The sequence below is a fragment of the Leptinotarsa decemlineata genome, unplaced genomic scaffold, assembly GCF_025532065.1.
Source record: "Leptinotarsa decemlineata unplaced genomic scaffold, Ldec_3_MD MMD2_tig00026345_RagTag_RagTag, whole genome shotgun sequence".
Taxonomy (NCBI): Eukaryota; Metazoa; Arthropoda; class Insecta; order Coleoptera; family Chrysomelidae; genus Leptinotarsa; species Leptinotarsa decemlineata.
Window position 1 is genome coordinate 943504 of NW_027412696.1, and position 22276 is coordinate 965779.

Sequence of the window (22276 nt, forward strand, 5' to 3'; positions counted from 1 at the left end):
TTACCCATGGCTTGATAACGAGAACTTATGGTGGTTGGATGATGAAGAACTAAAATTTCTCCTTCGAATTCCCAACAGGCTTGAGGATTCAATGAAGGTGAAACCATTACCATACCCTTACGAATTTGTGATCTCTTGATCTGTAAATTAAAATAATGATATTACAAGTAGCGAATATAAGGGAATTGAAATGTTGAATGATGATCAAAACTTACCCTGTCCGCGACCAACTGTTTCATGTGTTTTGTTATTGTTAAAATTAGTTAGCAATTGTTACTACGCTCTGACATGCATCACGTCTACATACATACATAAATAAGTGCATACATCGTATGTTGGAAAATGTATCTCTTGATAATTTCTTGATAAACATTGATTTTTGTTAATATGTATTTGTTGTTTTTGATAAACACATAACAGTATCAGGATTTTCGATTATCTGAATGCCTAATGATAACAATTAGTCGGGTTAATTGAGTTTCCACTGTATATGAAAAAGATGGAGGAGTGAAACCCAAAACCTTTCTTTGCCAATGATAACATTATTAAAGAATGTGAGATATATACCATTTCAGAATGTGTTTGAACTTTCCAGCAAAATTTTTTTTTTAATCTATAATGTTACTATTGATATTAAACATTATACACCCTGGAACTTGATTTATTTATACAATACGATATATATTTAGGAAATAATCTCATATACATAGGATAACTGTACATAACGTTAAGTACATCAGCATGTATTGTCGGGCATGAGGGCAGTTGTACTGTCCAACTTCTTCCTGACGTTTTCCTAGCACGCAGGAAGAAGTTTCACAGTACAGCTTTCTTAAAAGCCAACAAAAAATACTGATGTGGTACACCTTGGCAGGGAAAGCCTAACAACTTCTATAGGACATATATGTTTTCTGAAGGCTCACCCGTCCAAGTCACTTACAATCATATTTTTGTCAATTATTGTTGAAGTCTAACCTTTTTCAAGGCAAAGCTGGCTGTCTGTCCTGCTCGAACTTCTTTAACAGCCATCCTTTTTCTATGTATACTTTTCACAGCAATTTGTTGAAAATGTCCCAGAGGGTCAGGTCCCAACATTAGAGTATCATTCAATTTTATAACCCCTTTCAGAGTTGTTCCAGATACTACGGTTCCAACACCCTAAAAGTAAAAAGTCATATCAATTAATCAATGAATTTTGAATGAGGTGCAATAATGTAAAAAAGTCTTCAGTCACTATAGATTCACCCTCTATCATCTAAATAAGAAAAAAAGTTTGCCCAAATAACTGGGTAGTTTATTACAGATGCAATTACTTAAACTTCATAATGACCCCAGAAGGAAAATTCAATTTTTGTCTTTCTCTGCAGCTTTCACTGCAAAACCACTAAGTGAAACTAGAGATTGAATTTTCTGCCAATTCCATAGATGGCGCTGATGTTTGGGGATATGTTTAGGCTTACTTATACTCAAACCACAATTATTAACTTTCTATTTCCATTTAAACTTTGGAATAGTTTCATATATACATGAATTTCAAAAGTTTCACCACGTTGTTTTCGAAATACCAGTTGTTCAATGTTTGATGCATTTATCAACCATTTTCCATGAGGATTCAATCCAAGATTCATCAATACATAGTATAAAACAAAGTCGCTTCCCGCTGCCTGTCCCTATGTATGCTTAGATCTTTAAAACTACGCAACGGATAACTGCTAACACTGATAATTTTATATATTTCCAATGTGATGTAGTAAATGAACACTTTTTTTGCGCTTACATTGCAAACGTTAGATCAAAATAATGTACTACAGTATTCTACAAAAAAGTCCGCGATAATATATGTGTAACCCACAATAACAATTTTTTATCCTTTACTTTTTACGAGGAATAATGACTCATTTATGAAGCGATTTTAAGCAATACAGCATTAATCATTATCCAATTATGTACCTTAAATACATTGTGCATTTAATATAGATCGACATGGCCTTTCACAGCGTGTCATTTAAATGAATATGTTTGAAAGACACTATAGATTTGAAATACAGGGACATAGCATTTGCGGTGGTACCGGCCGGGGGGCCGGAGGCGCGTGTTTATAAATAGCGCGTTGACGACCGCGTTTCGCCCTACAGCACTTTATGATTAGCAGCGATCGCACGCGTTTATCAGAGCTCTCTAACGAGAAAAATAACAACACTTTAGACATTCTGTAGTATATTTAGTATTAGCATTGCATCCGTGCGGAGCCACGGCGGTCGCTAGTTTAATGTAAATGAAAGTTTATGTGTAATTAAATTACTTTCCTTTCTGAAAGCCAAAAAAATTCACTTGTGAAAACATTCCAGACGAAGTCAGGTCTTTTTGCTTCAAACATTATTGATTTGAAATGCAGGGCGGTTGCGGCGGCACCGGCCCGGGGGGGGCTGGCGGCGCGGGTTTATAATAGCGTGTTTACGGCCGCGCTTCGCCCTACAGCACTTTATGATTAGCAGCGATCGCACGCGTTTATCGAAGCTCTTTAGTGAGGAAAATAACAATACTTCAAAGACATTCTGTAGTATATTTATTATCAGAGTTGCACCTATGCGGAGCCGGGGCGGTCGCTAGTTTAATATAAATGAAAGTTTATGTGTACTGAAATTACTTTCCATTCTGAAAGCCCAAAAAACTCACTTACGAAAATACCCCAGACACAAAGTCGGGTCTATTTCCTTCGAACATCCATTGTGGAAGGTTGAATAATCAAAAAACATCACAAAACATTGACTTTCAAAGCATATTATCATATTTCGCATGATACATTGGGGATAGACATCAGTTAACCTATACACCTTTCTTTGGATATTTGTTCAGAACCTGATTGCATTTTCAGCTTACAAGAATCTCCTGTTTCGTTTCGACAAACATTCTTGTAAAAAATTTCATTGTTAACTATTTCTTTCGTATTTATTTTAGTGTTCATCATTAGTGTGAAAGTTTGTTTTTTTGCAGCAAATTTTTCTGTACCAAATCTTCTACAAGATATAGTAAATGAATTCATTTTTCAAGTAAAGCACTATGATTTTTACTCTGGAAATAGTCGTATTGGTTAAGCTAAACACAAACTAGAAACAATAGATACGTTGACATTGTCTTACCCAAGGTTATACACCGAAGTGCGATACGTTTTTAATTTGTGGGTGTTCTGTTCACGAGAAGTATATTTCCACTAAAAATTATAATGTTTGATAGTTGACAAGCATGCAAAATAAGTGCATGATAGCTATCGCGTCGTCATGCAAATTTTTGTTTCTGATTGAAAAGGGGGAAAAACCATAAGGACATCTGGGTCCAATAATATCTGGTGGTTGGTCATGAATGTTTTGTCTTTGTGTTCTGATTTCATTTTTTAATACCACTAATATCATGAAGTAAAAGAACTAACAGAAACATTCCATAACGTATTATTATTTATAACCTAAGCAGTTGATTGTTGCATATGTGTATGTTGGTAATAATAGCAGAATTGTAACAGTGTCAGTATGTCACAGCATGGACGAGATTGTAAATGAAGAAAAGTTAAGATTAACCAAGAATAAATAATGTATACAGTTGCAGATGTTCTAATAAAACGTCTTTTGAGAGTCTCCTTCAGAATAGACCCTCGTAACATAAGTAAGAGTTTTATAATCCAAAATTATAAATTGGTTATATACAAGTACAAGAAACAAGATCAAGTGAAGCCTGAAGCCACCAAAGGGATTAACATTTATTGATGAATCGGCGAACTGAAAGAAAATCAAACAACAATTTGATATTTTCATGAGAGATACGAGACGAGGTGTTGACATTTCCATAAATGTCTAAAGGACTGAAAAAGTATTTTATTATCATTATTGATTAATCCTATATTGCCAAGTTGAATATCTGAAGTATAGAGAATGATATACATCACGGATGTGAGTGATGAAAAAGTACCCAGTTGGTTAGCAGACAGGGTGGTATATAAACCAAATGTGGGTTGGAAAGACCCACACCCTAAATCGGTATGACCAATCAGCCTTACATCCTTCCTGTTGAAAGGACTTGAGAGGATACTGCATGGACACATCAGGAAAGTGACTTTATATGCAGCCACCCTCGAATAACTACCAGTATGCATATTGAACCGGCAAATCGACAGATTTACCATTAAACACGACATGTCAGACCAATGATCACTTATGGAGCAATTGCCTGGTGGCCGAAGGCTTTGCAGAAATCGGCTCAGGCGAAGTTCTGTGGCTTACAGAGACAGACTTGTCTGGCGATATATGGTGCCATCAGTACCACACCATCAGCGGCCATGGAGATCCATCTAGATTTATCTCCTCTCCACATTTTTCTGGAGAAAGCAGCTAGATGACTGCGTACAGACTTGCTGGTTGACACTGAAAGTTATAGCATTCTGGGAATGACCTCTGACATTATGCTTCCAACTGTCGACTACGAACTGCCTTATACAGTACTGTTCCCAAGTAGAGACGACTGGACTCTCCGGGAAAATGAGAGCAGATAGTTGTTGGTTCACAGATGGATTAAAAACACCTTAAGGTTCTGGTGCAGATGTTTTAAGTCGTGACCCAGGGCAGAGAACTTGCCTAGGGACTTATGCGAATGTATTTCAAGCGAAAATTCATACCATTGAACTGTGTGGAGAAAGATTGGAAGAATACAATATCATACACAAGTCAATAAAAATATTCTTAGACAGTGAAAGGGCATTGTAAGCTCTTAACTCCTACCAAGCAACATCTAAATTGGTAGTAAATTGCCAAAAACGACTCTCCTCAATAGAAAGACTTAACAAATTGTATCTGGTCTGGATTCCAGGCCATACTGGCCTGGAAGGCAATGAGGCTGCTGATTCCCTTGCAAAGGAAGGTGCTGCAAGCGGCTTCATCGGACCAGAACCTGTCACTGGCATCACTTTAGGCTTTGCCAAACAAATATTGAAAACCTGGGTGGCAAGAAGATTTATGAACTTCTGGCAAAATCTTCCAGGAATTGCTCACTCCAAGGCGTTCATTCTCCTTTTGAAACCAAACAGTTGTTGGAAGTAGGGATGATCTACGATGTTCAACCGGCCTTCTCACAGGTCACTGTCGTCTGAATCATCATATGCAGAGACTCGGACTCTTGGAAGACAGTGTGTGTCGCCTCCGTTTAGAAAATGATGAAACAGTAGAGCACATACTTTGTGTCTACCCCGCTGCGGACCGAATCAGGTTTTCAGGATTTGGCAGAGCCGCACTCTCACCATCTGACCTGAAAGATCACTCACCATATAAATTAATCGGCTTCGTTAAGAAACTGAGATTATTTGGTCAAGTGTGAATAGGTATGATCCACAACAAACCCTTGCGGGTTGCGGTGAATGGTCGAATAGATCCACTCACCTACTAATCCTACCTACTGCAGCATAGTATAATGAAATCATAATATAGTATATGTTAACTTTGAGATTCATGAACTTGAGTATGTGTGACTATGGAGATCCACAAGACTATGACCTTTCATATACAATTTTACATTGAGTTGGAGTCACAACAAAAGTTATGATTATGTATCATCTGAAGGACAGTTTATATTTTGCGTGTTGTTTTAGTTTACATTTTAACTGATCATTTTAACAAATCAGCAAAAATACACTGAAAAAATGTGATACTGAAAAGTAGCTGGAAATGACCAGGCTCAATTTTTTCATCAACTATAATTCCAGTGAATGTTTACTTACAGGAACAGAGTACGTGTCATCAATCTGAAACTCTGCTGGTTCATTTTCATGATACTCCATTCTAGTAGTTAAGAGATTAAGGAAGGTAGTCAGCAAATGTAAATTTTCACCAGTCACATTTGATACTTGGAAAATCGGACATAGTCTGGAATGAAACAATTTATCAATGTCAGAAAAAATTATACTACTCTATAAAGTCATCTAATACATTTTTTGAATCTTTACCTTTCAGATACGAAATTAGTTGCGCTCAAGACAACATCATCAGCAGTTTTAACCATGACAGGTACTTTTCGACAACCAGGAGACTTCAATATCCTCACCAGCATCTTCAAGTTGTCTTGTAGGATGTTCATCGGACACATATCAATTTTTGTAACCACAACAAATACTGGCACAGAGAGTGCTAAAGCTAACCCTAGGTGTTCTTTAGTCATGCCAATTATTCCAGCATTTGCACCTACCTAACATAAAATATGTAGACATGATCAATATATTTATGAAGAATATGTTACATGAGAAAACTTACCATTAGCATACCGAAGTCTGGAGCATGACCAGTCATTCCAAAAACAGTTGTTTTCAAATATCTTTCGTGTCCAGCAAGATCAATAAAAGTGATCACCTTCGAACTTTTCTCACATATTTTCACCCAGTCTAAGGAACCATGCTCAGGTTTATTAACAACATTGCCTGATGACATAAATTATTTCAGTATTCGAATTTTTAGATTGGCAAAGTGTCATTTATTATAAATAAAAACGTGGATTGTTTAGGTATAATTTGTGATACAATGTAATACTTGAAAGGGTTATTTTTTGGAAAAAAGCTTTTTGGCTTTCACTTCTCCATCTGCAGCTATAAAGCTTTTTTTCCAGAAATTTGTGATGGTAAAATTCCCATTTGAAATAAAAAATAATAACTCTAATGTTTGTCTTCTCTAGTTGAATCATCTTGCTTGAAACTGCCATTAATAAAATATAAATGGTATTGAAATTTAAGTTGGGGATCTTGTGAACAATAAAAGCTGTTTGAATTATATCAAAATTGCCCATTTTGGAGTATTACCAAAATATAACAAAACAAAAACTGTAGTTCTTTCAATGCTAGAAATAAATGGAAAAATACAAAGTTTCAAAGTTCTAGTAATGAATGTATTTTCTTCGCCTGCACAGATATTATAAATCTATGTTTTGAGATGAAAACTTTCAATGGATTTTGAAAATATATTTTTGAAATTTTTTGATGTGGTCCAACTTGGGCCATACCCTGAAATGCAGGTCTGTTTTTTTGCTGCAATTTTTTAATTGTCAATGAATGCAATACTCCTTCTGTACCATAGGTGATTCTGCAACATTCCAGCTTCATTTGGCTTTCTAGGTGTTCAACTGAATACATTACATTGAAATTGAGACTATTGAAAAAATATAAATGTGTCTTAGCGTTTGGGAAAAATGAGTTGGTGTTGACCTCATTTCAAAAACGGATGCTAGATTGTACATATGAGTTGTAACGGAAAAGGTTTTATACGTAACCCCTTAATATTTTTTTTTTCATTTCTAAAATATCTTGATCTTGACTGAATACTCGCTCCATTTTGAGATAGGAATAACATTACTAAAGTCAATACAAATATTCTCGGACAGTTAAGCGCTGTTGGAAGCTCTTGGCTCCTAACGAACAATGTCTAAATTGGTAGCAAATTGCCAAAAACGAGTCTCCTCAATAGAAAGACTTAACATATTGTCTCTGATCTGGATTCCTGGCCATATTGGCCTGGAAAACAACGACGTTGCTGAGTCCCTTGCAAAGGAGGGTGCTGCAAGCAGCTTCATCGGACCAGAATCTGCCATTGGCATCGCTTTTGGTTTTGCCAAATAAAGATTGAACACCTGGATGGCAAGATTTATGGACTTCTGGCAGAATCTTCGAGAATTGACGCACTCCAAGGCGTTTATTCACCCTTCAAAGCTTGATACCAAACAGTTGTTGGACTACAGAAGGGATGAACTACGATGTCTAACAGGTCTTCTTACAGGTCACTGTCATTTGAAGCATCATATGCAGAGACTCGGACTGTCGGAGGACAGTGTTTGTCACCTCTGTGGAAAATGATGAAACAGCAGAGCACATACTTTGTGCCTGCCCCGCTGGGGACCGAATCAGGCTTTTAGAGTTCGGTAGAGCCATACTCTTACCATCTGACTTGAAACACCACTCACCATACAAACTAATCGGCTTCGTTAAGAAGCTGGGTTTATTTGGTCAAGTGTGGGGGGCCAAAATAAACCCTTGCGGGTTGTGGTGAAGGGTCGAATAGACCCACTCACTTTGGACCTAACCTAACATTACCGAAAACATATTCAAATTTTGATTTTTTTCACAAAATCAATCTATAAGAAGAGAAAATCTCTCTTAAATAACTTAGTCCTGTTGAATAAAATATGAATTTACTTATCATTAAAAATGTTGGTGGATTGTGCATTCATTATTATAGCTTTGTAACATAATTTTATTGTGTTAACTGAGATAAAAAAGTTTTTTGAGATGATTATTATTGATGTCATGAATTTTTACCTTCTTCATCAAAACCCAAAATATCATTTCCCACAGAACTAGTTCTCCCAGATTCCATTTCATGCTTATGCCTGAAAAGCCTTTGTCTGGCATGACCTCTGCCATTATCTAAATCACCATGTGTTAAAACTCCTAATAAGGTAGATTTTCCAGCATCAACATTGCCAACAACAGCAACACGAATTTCCAAGAAATCTAAAAATAGTAAGAAATAATAGGGTTATTGAAATGGAAATTCTGCTATTCAACGACGAACTACTGTTATAATGGAAATCTCTATAATAATAATAATAATAATGTCTTTATTCATCACAATAAGAAGTACAAATTAAATAAAATTCAAAGAAATGATGAATAGGCGGAGTTCAGCTATGAGAGCTGTTTTTAAACCCAACCTCGTACCTGTAATGTAATGTACCCCTAATGATATTAGAAGATCCCAGAGACTGGTGGTTTTGCACTCATGATTCAATACTATATAAAGTTGTTTGGATCTACAATGGATCTCATCAGTAGTACTAGGCTGGGCCATGTATGCAATATTTGATTTTGACTGTCTTCAATAAAAACAATCCTGAGTAAAATAATGATCTATAACATTCACGATTCAATGATAGACTTCCTTATGTCAATCTGGTCCTTAACTCATTTGTTCCCATAGTTGTGTTACTGTTAAAATAGTATTTTTTCATATTCAAAAATGATTTTTCCTATGAAATTTCCCTAGAATGACATTATAATCAAATATAGTCACATTAATTTGGACATAATTTGGGCTGTCCATAAATAGTTTGCCTCCTGTGATCCAGTGCTTCACATCTAGATAAAATATGTTTTATTGTTGCACTGACGCAGCTAAGGTCTCCGTTTAAAAGGTTTTCTCATGTATGTTTTACCAGTACTCTTTATGTATCTTATAGACCCACTTCCTAACCTGATTCCGATCCACAGATGTTGGTATTCTCACAGCTGATTCAAGGGCTGAGCTTTTTCGTTGCCTGTGATATCTGATTGTTCTAGCACTCAGTATACAGTCAATCTATTCCTGCCTGCAACGTTCCTCAGTTCTTGGCGTTCCCAGATTAGCTTTGAAGTTACTTTTGAATTCTTTCGTGCAGCCTGGCTGTCTGTGAAAATATTGATCTGTTAGGAGGTAGCAGCCGTACTACCCCCGCCTTCTTTATCAATCCTTTTTGATGTTGATTTCAGGTCAGCCTGGGAACTAGGACAACTCTCCGATATTAGACCTTCCTCGACAAATGTATTCTTCACCTTGAAGTTTTAGAGGTCCAAGGCCCTCTGTTTTGATCCTCTTGGTGAATGTTACTACAGTCAATTTTGTTGGGCTTATATTCTACACTTTGTTATCGGTCTATCTGGTTATAGTATTCATGACCATATGTCTATTGTGGCTCAGAAGACATAGTAACTCCTTCATTACAAGGTCAGTAAGAGTAGTGGTATTTTATTAATTTAGGTAACCCTAATTTACAAACGTTCATTGAAAATATCTTGGACTAATGTAAGTGTGGGTTTAAGTTATAATGAATTAATGAATAAAAAATAATATATACAGTTGAATTTCACTAATCCGGCACTTCAATAGACCGATAAGTCCAATAATCCGGCACCCTCCGCCTGCGCCTCCCTCGCTCCTCTACGCCTATGCGCTCCGTTGCGCGTCGTCGTCTAGCAGTCTAACCTAAAAACTCATCACGTGCACTTACGTACCTATTTACCTGTTGTCTTGATGTGAGACTAGTGTGTAGTTAATGTCAAGTAAACGGAAACATAAGACACTATTTTATTTATTATGATTTTTTCTCTACAGGGTGTTAATTAAACATGCCGCAAAAATTTAAGGTACTATTCCCTGGACTATTCTAAGGATAAGAAAATGACTACCCCCCGCTTGGATGCAAGAATCTCCAATCTTCTCCTCATCGACTCCCGAAATCTTTCAAAAAATACCAGGATCGTTTCTGATTGCGTTACACCCAGCAAATTGAATGTCTATAGCCGTTTGGAGTTGTTAGATTTTTTATTACTTGGTAGGTTCAGTGTAGTACGCTATACTTTTATTTGGGCTACGTTAATAATTTTAAAATTACCAAAATTGTTATTGTTGAAATTCGTTTTCACCCCGTATCTTCGAAACAAAGCGCCCTATCAAAAATCATCAAAGGACAAAATATCATTAGAATAGTCCCTTAATTTTTTGCCGCATGTTTAATAAACACCCTGTATAATACAGTAACCCTAACATTCCAATAATCCGGAACTGTCTGGTTTTTAATAGTGCCGGATTAGTGAGATTCTACTAGTAGAAGTAGTAGACTTTATTTTAGGAATCCTAATATACAATATATAGTTATGTATATATTAAACAATTTATATACATATATAATTTTACAGTGTGTCATGCATTATAATTTGATATATTCTTATAATAACTTTTTGAATACTTTTGAAGAATTTACATGTTTTATTTCATCAGGTTACTTATTGAAACTATCTAGACCTATAAAGAACAATAAATTCATTCCACTCTTATAGTTTGTTTGGGATATATAAAATGTATTACATGTTCTTGTGTTATATGAATGAATGTCACTAGTTTGAACTAAATATCTGCTAAGATAGGCTTGTTATATATCCCACTTGTAATTTTGAAAATAAAAATCATGCTCAAATAATACAGTCTTTTATGTACCAGCTGCCGCTGTAGAGTATTCAACATAGATTCAATGGGGCTATACTGGTTGCATCTCAAAATGACTCTCATACCTCGATTTTGTAGTTTCTGCAACTGTCCCATTTGATTTTGGTTGAATAGATACATCAGCGTGGAACAGTAGTCAAAGTGTGGCCTTATTATGCAGTTGTAACATGTTACTCTAGCAAAGGTTGATAAAGATTTTGAAATTCTAGAGAAAAAATACATTTCCTTACATATCTTTCTAATGGTGCATTCGGCATGCTTATTCTATAATATCTATAATGAATCCTAGGTACTTAATTTCATTTACAATTGCGAATTGATTATTGAATATGCTGATATCAACGTCGTTAGTATCAATCTTTCTTTGATTCGAATTTGTTGTAATAATCATTGCCTTATATTTATTGATACTCCCTTCGAGTTTATTCACTTGTAGATATAATTCAATGTTCTTTAAAGATATATTGATATTTTGTACTACTGTAGTTACTTTGAGAAGTCAATATGATAAAATCAATGATTTATAAACATTGAATAACTGAAAATGAGAACTAGAGAAAAAATGAAATAATATGTATGCCACAAAAAAACAAATAAATAAATTAAACTTTGATGAGTATGAATACAGATGCACTCATAAACTTATATTAAAATTTATTATCTAAGAAAATTGTTTGGCACATTCAAAATATTATATTGCGAATACGTAACATTAGGATCTACAGTGAAATTATAGTCGTAACCAAAATTCCCTTGAAATATTTAAAAATGGTAAGTTGTAAATTAGTTTATGTTGATGTTGGACATTTTTTTATGTGCACATTTTCATAGAGTATGAAGAAACATGCGATATCCAAAAGACTTTTTTTAGCCCAAAAGAACTTGAGGCAATTTTTGAGGACCTCAATTTGAATAAGAAAATGGATGTGTGCTATATACCACCTGAAGTTGATGACGTTATATATGGGAACAAAATGGATGAGGGTGGTATAGAAGAAATGGAAAATTTGGTATCGAGGAAATATAAAATCTGAAGCACCCTCCTCTCCAGTGAGAAAGATGATAAAAATTGTAGATATTATTTGGTGAAGAACATCTGTTGACCATGAAAATGATGCTACTTCAAGTGAAGTAATGGATGTGAAAAGTATAACTGAGATATTACTAGAAAAATCTGCGCTGGATTTTTTCATGCAAAAGTTTGATGAAAATGTAATGCAGTGCTTTATTTCAAATTCTATTGAATTCTCCAGAGAAAATAAACATCCATAAGTTGACATAGACCAAAGTGATATTGAAATTTGTTTGGGAATACTGATATTGATTGGGCATCACTGTAACACAGTTAAAACTCTACTAGTCACCTGATGGGTGTTCAGCTTGTAAAAAAAGGCATGTCACGAAAAAATTTGAAATGAAACATAATCTTTACTTTGCAGATAATAATCACTTGTACAAAGAATGCAATTTTGCAAAACACAACCATATTCATGTGCAATAAATGAAGAATCCCATTAAATGCAAACTGTTTTGAAGAATATCATAATGATTAACATTTCTATATCTAATGTCGCAATGATGTATTATCGCAATGTGAAAAAAATATTTGTCGCTTTTATAATATTTTTCTTATGTGCATTGTTTACTATATTGAAATTCAAATGAATGTTTTTTATTGGACATTTTATGTTTTTCTTCATATTTCTATTGGTGGTCCCAAATGGGTTAATAGGAATAATCTTGAGTGAGCAATAACTCCATCTGAATAATAGTAATATTTACCAGACTGATCCAAAACTTTACGAATCAAATATTGAACAACAACTCCTCGCAGCTCTTTTCGTTCTCTTAGTTTCACACAACTACATTCGAGAGTGTTTGCCAGAGATTGCAATGTAGCTACTGCTGCTTCCAATTCATCATCAAGAAGTCCATTCTCATTACCATCTTCCGAACCACCAATCTACATAAAACATCAAAAAGTGTTAGTTCAGTTAGTAATGACTTAAAGAAATAAAATGCTATTATTTTTAATTGGTTTTTGATTGATTTATGCTTAGGTAGATCTAGAATTATATTTCTGAAAGGATAATTATGATGATGTAGAATGTGCTGAATTCAGAAAAATTATTCATCACATAAGTTATAAACTTCAAAATGAAAAGTGAATGGAAGGATAGTACGCAAATCTTTGAACGCAGAACTGCAAAATTATCTGTACTCTAGGTACAACATTTCTTATGATTCTTCATTGATAGATGAAAACACTCTCTTGTATTATGTTGCTGAATCATACACTGCCATGTAGTAAATGCATAATATCATCTTAATGGGCTTTCTTTGTTCAGTACTTATTTAACCTTTAGAACTGCAATGTAAGCTTTGTTGAGCTATTTGCAAATACCTAGTCGAAATGGGTAGAAAAACTGAAATTGAAGTTGAGAAATGTATTTCATCAGTTCGGACTTCCATTGTCTAATATAATATAAATTGATTTGAAATTCCAAAAAATGAAAAATAAAAATTAAAAAAAAGATTCCAAACCAAGTTACGTCACGACGTTTCGATTGTAAGTATCTATAATCGTATTCGGGTAATAACTGGACTTATTCCTCCGAGATCTGACTATTTATAATCTGGGACACAAGATCCTTTTTTTTTTTGGATTTTTGTCGAAGGTTACCGAAAATTATGACAGGACCTAGGCACTTTTTGAAAAATCAACAAATGCGTTTTTAATCTATAGAATTTTTTTTAAGAAACGATTTTGTTTTTAAAAATCATAATATCCATCACTGATAAAAATTCCCCCCAAAAAAATCAAATATCTTATAAACAATACATTTATTTATAACAATAAACAAATAAAGATAGAAATTATGAAAAACTATTTTTATGTAATAATAATAATAATAATACATAATAATAATAAAAAAAAATATTTATTTATCCTTTGAGACGTTAACAAAGTATAGGACATGTCAGTACAACACGTTGAAATAGTATAAAGAAAACTTTAAATGATAGAAATATGAATAAATTTAAATATTGAAGAAATGTTTTTTCATTGCTTTAATTAAATTTTTCACTTTTTAAAGTCTTTGATTATTAATAACAAAGTAGAAAATCAAACTTTTTTTTATCTAACGGGAATCTTTTTTGAAGGCTTTCAAGAAAAGCCCCAAGAAGTGAAAAGAATTGGAGGTTTTAAGTTTGAAAATTATCAGGGTTTTTATGTCAACTTGTAAAAATTAGTTTATCAACTAAAGTATATCTAATAAAATAATCAGGCGAAATTTTTTTTTCCATGGATTTTCGTTTATTCAAGTGTCTAGAAGGTATGTGAATTTTTTTTCTTAATAATGATACTTAATGGGATAAAATAATTTTCATTATTCAAAGGTCCGTATCAGTCACCGCGTGCGGGACGCGCATTGCCTGCTTTTAGCGCCTCTAAATTAAAATTATAAATATTAGTGATAGAAATCCGGTAGGTGGAACTTTTTTTAGTAAATTTCCTCCTCTTTAAGGATCTTTTTTCAAACTTCAGATATCTTTAATATTTTCCGAGATATTTGTAAAAAACCAAACCCCCCCTTTTTTTACTAAACTCTTCATAACTTATGCAATTTTTTCGAGCCCCTCTTGAAAATTTTCAAAAAGTTCCTAGAAGTCATTTCGAATCGAATGAGCCCTGGATCCTAAAAGTTACAATGAATTACATCACACTATGATCAACTCTTGAACAAAAATAGTCTATTAATGTAGAGAAATATTCTGATATGTGCATGACTAAATGAAAACAGCGATAGATTTGATAATTTTCGATTGTCTACATGTTTTTCATAATGAAAAGATATGTTTTCTGAATGAACTGAGTCGCAGGCGATGTATTTTTGACTGAAGAATAATTTACATTTATGTAATCCTAACATGGTAACTGACTTCCATAATAAAAAGGGTTGGCAAAAACCAAGGGTTTAAACAAAAACAGTTTTTTTTTGTTTAAACTAGGTTTATTTGGTTTGAGCCAGGTTTATTTGATACAAAGTATTATAAGTCTAAATACTTTATAAATTAAAAGATTATTTTATAAAATAATAGTAATAAACAATCAAAAAAATTATCAAGACAAATTTTATTTTCATGAACAAACACAAAAATTTTATGTAACAAAAAACATCTTTAAACGTTATAATATTGAAAATAAGAAAGTTCGAAAATACAAAAATAGAATTTATTTATCTTCATTTGCGGCAGATTTATTAAAAATTTTAAATAAAGACACCAGTTTGGAGGCTTTTGCCGCACCCAACCTGTTTGGAAATTTCAACTGCACTAGCCCAAAGGAAGAAAACATTCTTTCAATGCCAGCCAAAGACGTTAATTATGTTAGTATCAATATTTTTGTGGCTTTTCCACCACTCAATCGGTGTCACTTTTGAAGTCACTTTTTTGCCTGAAACTTTATAATTATTGGCAAAATATCAATTTCAGGATCATTTTCTTTTGTGAAGTCCAGAGCTTTTGATGTCTCTTCCTGTGTAAAATCTAAGTAAGATTTTTCCCTTGAGTCAAGCATATATGACAAAAAATGTGCTTGTCATTGCGATTTCATTCCGACTTTTGAATTTTATTATATACTCCCCATTTCCAATATTTCTGAATGGGTACAACAAATTTTAAATTTCCAGATTTGCGGTAACATGCATTTGCTAAATTATTATTCCGAAAGTATTTAATAATACTATGTACGTGTTTAGTAATATTCCATACTAAATCACGTCTTCGTCCACCTAAACCTGATATCTTCTGTTTTTTCCAATTTAATAATCACTATACAAGCATACAATTTGTAAGGTGATTCCCCCGATGCGACGGGGGAACCACCTTCTTGAATAATAAAATAAAATAGAGACGCCCAAAAACGTAATCCATCAGGACCGGTCTTGAATTATTTTACTTTTGTTAAGATAACAAAACGAAGAAAAATTTTAAATATTACTTGTGTAAAATTACAGTTGTTTTAATTATTAAAATAATTTGAAATATATTAATTTGAAAATTTAAGTATAAAATTTTTATTTTTAGTTTATTGCGCTGTAGTTTTCATTATCAGAATAAAATCAACAAAGAGAGAAAAACCCAATAAAAAAAAACAACAAGTTTTTTTAAAAAAAAAACCAGTTGATTGAAACCATGGTTTCAAGCATGTTGGTTTAAACCTGCCAACCCTGACAATGAATAGGAAAAAAATGAGAATTCTATGCCAAACATGTATTATACTTCAACTCAGGTAAAATTTTTGTTTAATTTCTACTTCTTCCCTACATATTTATTTTGAGATGCTCTCACATCTCACATTTTCTGAGGTAACCATTCAGCTCAGAGATGCATATTTGCTCCTCATGAAATACAATTTTTCCTGTTCGAACGTGCTTTATTATTCAATATTGCAATATATTGTCAATTATTAGTGAGAAAACCATAGCTGAAGAAAAAAATAAATAAATGTGTTCTATGAAAAAAGTATTGAACAACAATAGCCCTTTTTAAAAAACGTGATTGAAATAAAATATATATATACTGGGTGATAACGAAATCGTTGTACACGGCACCATTTAGTTGTTTATGAACAGAGAAATTTGAATTTCGAAATGAAGTTATAGTTAGTGTCACCATTTTCTGAGTTTGAAGGGCGTGGATTTTTGGAATTTCTTCCTGACGTTTCTCTGGCGTGAGTGGCTAGCTTCCTCAGAGGTTTATATATCCTGAGTTCATCTTAGCCGATATTTTTTATAAAACACTCGGAAATCCATTCAGGATTAACCGGAAATGAAGCCAAGTCAAGAATTTTAAATAAAACCCTTCATTTTTTATAATTTGCTCATGAAGTTTTTTTAATACGCAACAGAATGACACTTTTTTGCTACTTCATGATGTAGATGAAATTACATCTGCTCCATGTTTGAAATTATTAGAATCACAAAAATCCTAGACTGGATTGGAAAAAACATGTTGACCAACAAGCACAAAATCGATGAAAATAACTTCCATAATAATAATAATAATCATTTATTGATGCTAATATACAGCAGTATTTACACAAGTCGAAAAGAAAAGAAAAAAAAATACGTTATTAGATAAAAATTTACAATAAATGGATATAAACAAGTATACTTGACAACTAACACTTACAGATATAAAAAAAAATGATGCACAGACATTGTTAAAAAGAATTAAGTGATTTAATGCATGTCCCTAAAGTTATTTTGAAGGTACTCCTCAGTGCTATAGAACGCTTTTCTTTTTAGGTATAGTTTTATTTTGTTCTTAAACTGTGTGAAAGGTAAGTTTTTTACTTCTTCTGGAAGGACATTGTACATATTTATGCAATGATAGCTAGTTCCGTCTCTAGTACGGGAGAGTCGCAAATAGTTTTGTACAATTCTTTGACTGTTTCGAGTAGAATAGTTGTGTAAATCGCAATGTCTACTATACATGTTTTGATTTTGTTTCATATACAATAGACATTCCAATATGTAGACACATGGCAAGGTAAGTATACATAGTTCCATAAACTTTTGACGACAACATTCCCGGTAACCTATGTGGGCTATAATTCTGATGCATTTTCGCTGTAAACTAAATGCTTTGGATGCGTGGGTTGAGTGGCCCCAATTTAGTATAGCATATGACATAGCTGAGTGAAAAAAACTATAGTAAGCTGTTATTAATACATTATGAGATACACTATATACTAATAGGGAGGAAACAAAATGAAGTGACACACTAACTTTGTCTTAAATAGCAACTTCCTACTTGAATTACCTTATCGAAAAGCTCTTAATATCAATTATATTTCAACAATATAATAAGTCAAGTCATCACCCGAAGAGGATTGTGGTTACTAATAATCAAAATGTTGTGAAGTAACTTGGCTTGAAATCATTTGATTTTTATTTCATTTCAATTGGTCCATTTTCAATTTAATTTTTATATTATTCCAATTGTTCAATTTTCAACTTTTTACTTAATTTTTATTTTGCTGTGATTTCATTTCAGGTTTCTTGCTTAATATAATTGTTATTTTCAGCTATTCTTTTTAATTTTAATTTGTTATTTCAGAGATTTAAAATCATATCATACTAGACAATGGAAGCCCGAACTAATGAAATTCATCTATATCTTTATTTCAAATTTCAACTTTCTTACCTCATGAACAATTGAATGGCACCACTGTGTACAATGATTTATCTTGCAGCTGGTATATATACCTGGTACAACTAAAAATGTGTAATCTATATAAAGTAGTTTTTACCTCTAAAATTACTTCTCCTCGTCCTTCCCCCAATTGCTGTTTCAGCCTTTTCAATAGTAAATCATATTGTTCTTCAGAAGGAGCAACCAAAACATTTCTTCCAAGTATTTTATCAAACTCAGGTTCTCGATCAGTTTTATCGACAAAGGAACTTAGTGATTCTCTAGGTTCACACATTTTGAATATATTAATGTATTATTGAATAGTAATCGACAATAGTAGTAACTGATGAAATACTTCGAAATACCATTACTATACTAATTTTTAAGTAATGTATCCGAGGTCTGTTGATTCTGAAACAAACATTTAGTCAGAAGCAGTTATTAGTTCTGAACTTGAAAAGATAATATTTTTGGACACCATATTTATATATCTCTGACTAGTGAATTTTCATGAAAATACATCACTTGAAAAATATATTGCATCATTATTTATTTTGTCCAAACAGATTACATTGAGACAATTTGCTGAGGAAAGTGATTGCTATATTTAAATATGGGAATACCAGACTTTTGATTAAAGAATGTGATGGATTTGATCAATAGATGAAATCTCATTGGCCTAAATGAAATAAATTTTAAAACCTCTAGGTTATTCACATATGTATGCTAATGTCATTCAGTTTTCTATATCTAACACATATGGAATGTAATGTCATGCATTTTTGTGATTACTTACAAAATGCTGACAGTAAAATAAGTAAGATCTAGATTCAAAGCTACAATAAAAATACATTATTCCGGAAATCAATTTGAAACATTTCTCTGATATTGAATTGTAAATAAAATTATATTTATTTACCTCTCATCAGTTCAAACTATCAGCTGCCAACTGTCAATTATCAAAGCCACAGAACTACAGAATTACAGAATACAGAACATATGGGAGCTATCACAACCTTCATCATGCCTAGACAATTGCAACACCGGAGCCATATTTTCTTTCTTACATGATTTTGAAATTATTTCAACTATACTTTTGTATCAGCGTCATCAAAAATTGAATGCCGAAAATATATGATTTCGAAAGTATGTCGTCATTCTCACAAACAACATAAAAAAAATCTATAATTATTTATTTACGAATAAAATCAAAAGTAGAAAGATTATTTATCGTTACCATTGATATTACAAAAGCACATGATATAGGTAATAACAATCATCATAGATATTGTATTATTATTTTTGCCTTAACAAACATCGTTACATGGTATTAAATTCTTGAAATTATTTCAATATATGACATATGATGTCATTTTAACGAGAAAATAAAATGATTTCGAAAAAATTGAAATAATTTTTTGCCAATATATGGCCTAAGATCCAGGAAAAGGATCCTTCACTGTCAATGCTATTATTCAAAGGTTATCGTAATAAGACTGATTCGTGAAGAAAATGATGTTCTGCGTACAGCGATTTTGATAATCAACTGTGTGAAAAATATAATAATTTCTTTGACGTAAAAAAAAAGACTAATTTAGTCTAACACAACTCTCCGAATTGCAATTACACAGAGTTTTTTCCATTTCTGGTGATGAAATGAAACGTCTATATGATACCTACCCTGATTTTTTTGCAGATTCTCAATTCCAAGTTTCAGTTTATTTCGGTTCAAAAAGAAAATACATTTTTAATAGTCGGGTCATTTGAGCCGTTCGATGAAAAATGGTTCGCAAACTAAGCGCTTGTGGCTTGTGCTGTGCTTTTCATTTTCCTCTTCACGGAACACTTTCAATAATAATTGGTACCTACAGTACGACATGTGAATTATTTCATTAAAGATGTGAAAACGGAAAGAAAAGCGAAAAATCAACTACTGATTAAAAAAAGAGGAAAAAACGATAGACAACTTGAAAAGAAGAGATAGTTGGTGGAATAAATTGTTGTGTTTTGAATAGTAGGTTATATTATTAACATGGATGCGATCACTACTAAGAAGATGAGATGATAGAACCAACATAGTTACTTAGTAATTTACAGTATTCAGATATCTTATAAAATTATTTCTGAGAATACATATTTCTTATAGTTATGCGTTTTTCAGTAGAGTCATAATGAGTGTATCGTTTGTAGTGATACATTTTTTAATATTTGTTTTATAGGTTTTGAAGTTTGAGATATTCCTTCTTTCTTTTGGCAGTATATTATATAATCTCGGTGTAAAATGATATATTGTTCTTTATGTAAGTCATTTCTTGTGATGACTTTCGTGCGTATCTAGTATTTTTTCATCTTGCCGGGCAATAGTTTGATTTATTAGAAAATATCCAAACGGGACAATGGTATCACAGCATCCATGCTGTGATGGTATGCATACAGGCTTTTAACGTCAAGCAATTTCGTTTCATTATACAACTGTTTTGTATCAAAATATCTAGATTAAAAAAAAAGATTTCAATGAAAGAATTTTGAATTATTTGAATATTATACAGTACCTATATTCTCGAATGCTCCCCCCCATACCGTGATACAGTATCTAATGACTGATTCAACCAGTGATATAATTCACTGGTTGAATTCAGGGTGTTGTTATGTAGCATAAATTCAACAATTAATATTTGTTGTTATTGTTACATAATTAGTAATGAAAAATTGTAAAAAAAATAATTTCCAAAAGAAACAATGAATTCCCCATATTATTCCTTGTGAGGTCCAGGGATATGCAATTAGGTCGACTTTTTTTTCTTAAAAACTAAGCAAGATATAAAAAAAATTCAAGAGACAAAAAAGTTGTATTTCTAATTGTTCAATCCAAAGAATTAATGAAAATTGTACAAAAGTCAGTGGCGTACATTTTTAAGTCAAAAAATATTCGTTCAAATCTCGCTCGAGACGCCACTGGACTTAAAGAATTGAATCACATTCGGGCTAAATTAGCTCCTTAATGTTATAAATACCACTGCCAAATTACAACAAAATTAGGTAAATGATATTTGAGATATTTACGAATAACTTTTTTTTATTTTTATTTTAACACCCTGTATCTTGAGAACGAAAGATTTGCGGACCCATGTTTATATGAACATTTCATCTTGAAATTACATGAAGAATTGTCTGTTGAATTTATGGTACATACTAAATAAACACCTTGTATATCATTAATAAGTTTTGTTTTCTTGTGATGCACTCTTTGGAATCTTTGGTGTATATCACTGGAGTTTTTTTCCCAACACCACCTCGACACGTGTTTCGATCACTAAGTGATCATCTTCAAGAGGAAGATCAAACTAATCATATTCACCTGTTCTAGGTTATAGGTATCTGCGCAGCGCCCGATCTAGCTATTTCGCCGCTCCGGGCAAAATAATATTTCTCGCCTTTTACCCATGCGTTATTCCATAGATGGTATAATTTTAACCTATTTTCGCCGCTCCTCATTTTTGCCGCCCCGGACAATTGCCCGGTTTGCCCCCCCTAGATCGGGCGCTGTACCTGCGTCTTGAATCAATTTTACAATTTGCCTCACCTACTGATCAACTGTATTGTGTCAATTTTACATTGTAACATGGATATGGACATAAAGACACATTGTAAAATTAATTTAAGAGACTCAAGACACAGGTACCTAGAATAGGTATCTAGGGTATTAATTAATAAGGATAGCTTTGTAAGTATGATTATTAGTTTGATTTTCCTTTTGAAAATTATCACTTGCTGATCGAAACACGTGTTCAGGTGTTAAAATAACGGTTTGGTGTTGGGAAAAAAACGCCAGTAATATTCAAGTTTTGTTTTGTTATATACGAAACGTGTTCATCCCATCTCATGTGCTGGTCCAAAACTAGTCCGAGATATTTGATTTTCTTAACCTTTTCAATACTTGGACAGCTACAAAATGTTTTTGGGCAAGTATGTTTTTGAATGTGAATCATTTGCTGCATATCGGGTTGTTTGTTACT

General features: G+C 32.9%; 1 protein-coding gene across 2 annotated transcripts in view; it reads right to left on the minus strand.

The window, feature by feature from the left end:
* Window positions 1-19302, minus strand: part of GTPBP1 (GTP-binding protein 1) — a 29427-nt gene extending 10125 nt beyond the window's left edge. The window contains exons 1-9 of one of the 2 annotated variants that reach the window (XM_023168570.2): window positions 19180-19302; window positions 18379-18671; window positions 12840-13020; window positions 8336-8530; window positions 6288-6451; window positions 5984-6222; window positions 5759-5903; window positions 976-1158; window positions 5-140 (exon numbers count right to left, since the gene is read on the minus strand). In XM_023168570.2, coding sequence (XP_023024338.2) covers window positions 5-140; window positions 976-1158; window positions 5759-5903; window positions 5984-6222; window positions 6288-6451; window positions 8336-8530; window positions 12840-13020; window positions 18379-18555 — 1420 coding nt within the window. In that variant the 5' untranslated portion in view covers window positions 18556-18671; window positions 19180-19302. Of the gene's footprint in view, window positions 1-4; window positions 141-975; window positions 1159-5758; window positions 5904-5983; window positions 6223-6287; window positions 6452-8335; window positions 8531-12839; window positions 13021-18378; window positions 18672-19056 lie in introns of both variants that reach the window. The other variant, XM_023168572.2, reaches the window with a different exon arrangement.
* Between the last annotated feature and the right edge of the window lie 2974 nt (window positions 19303-22276).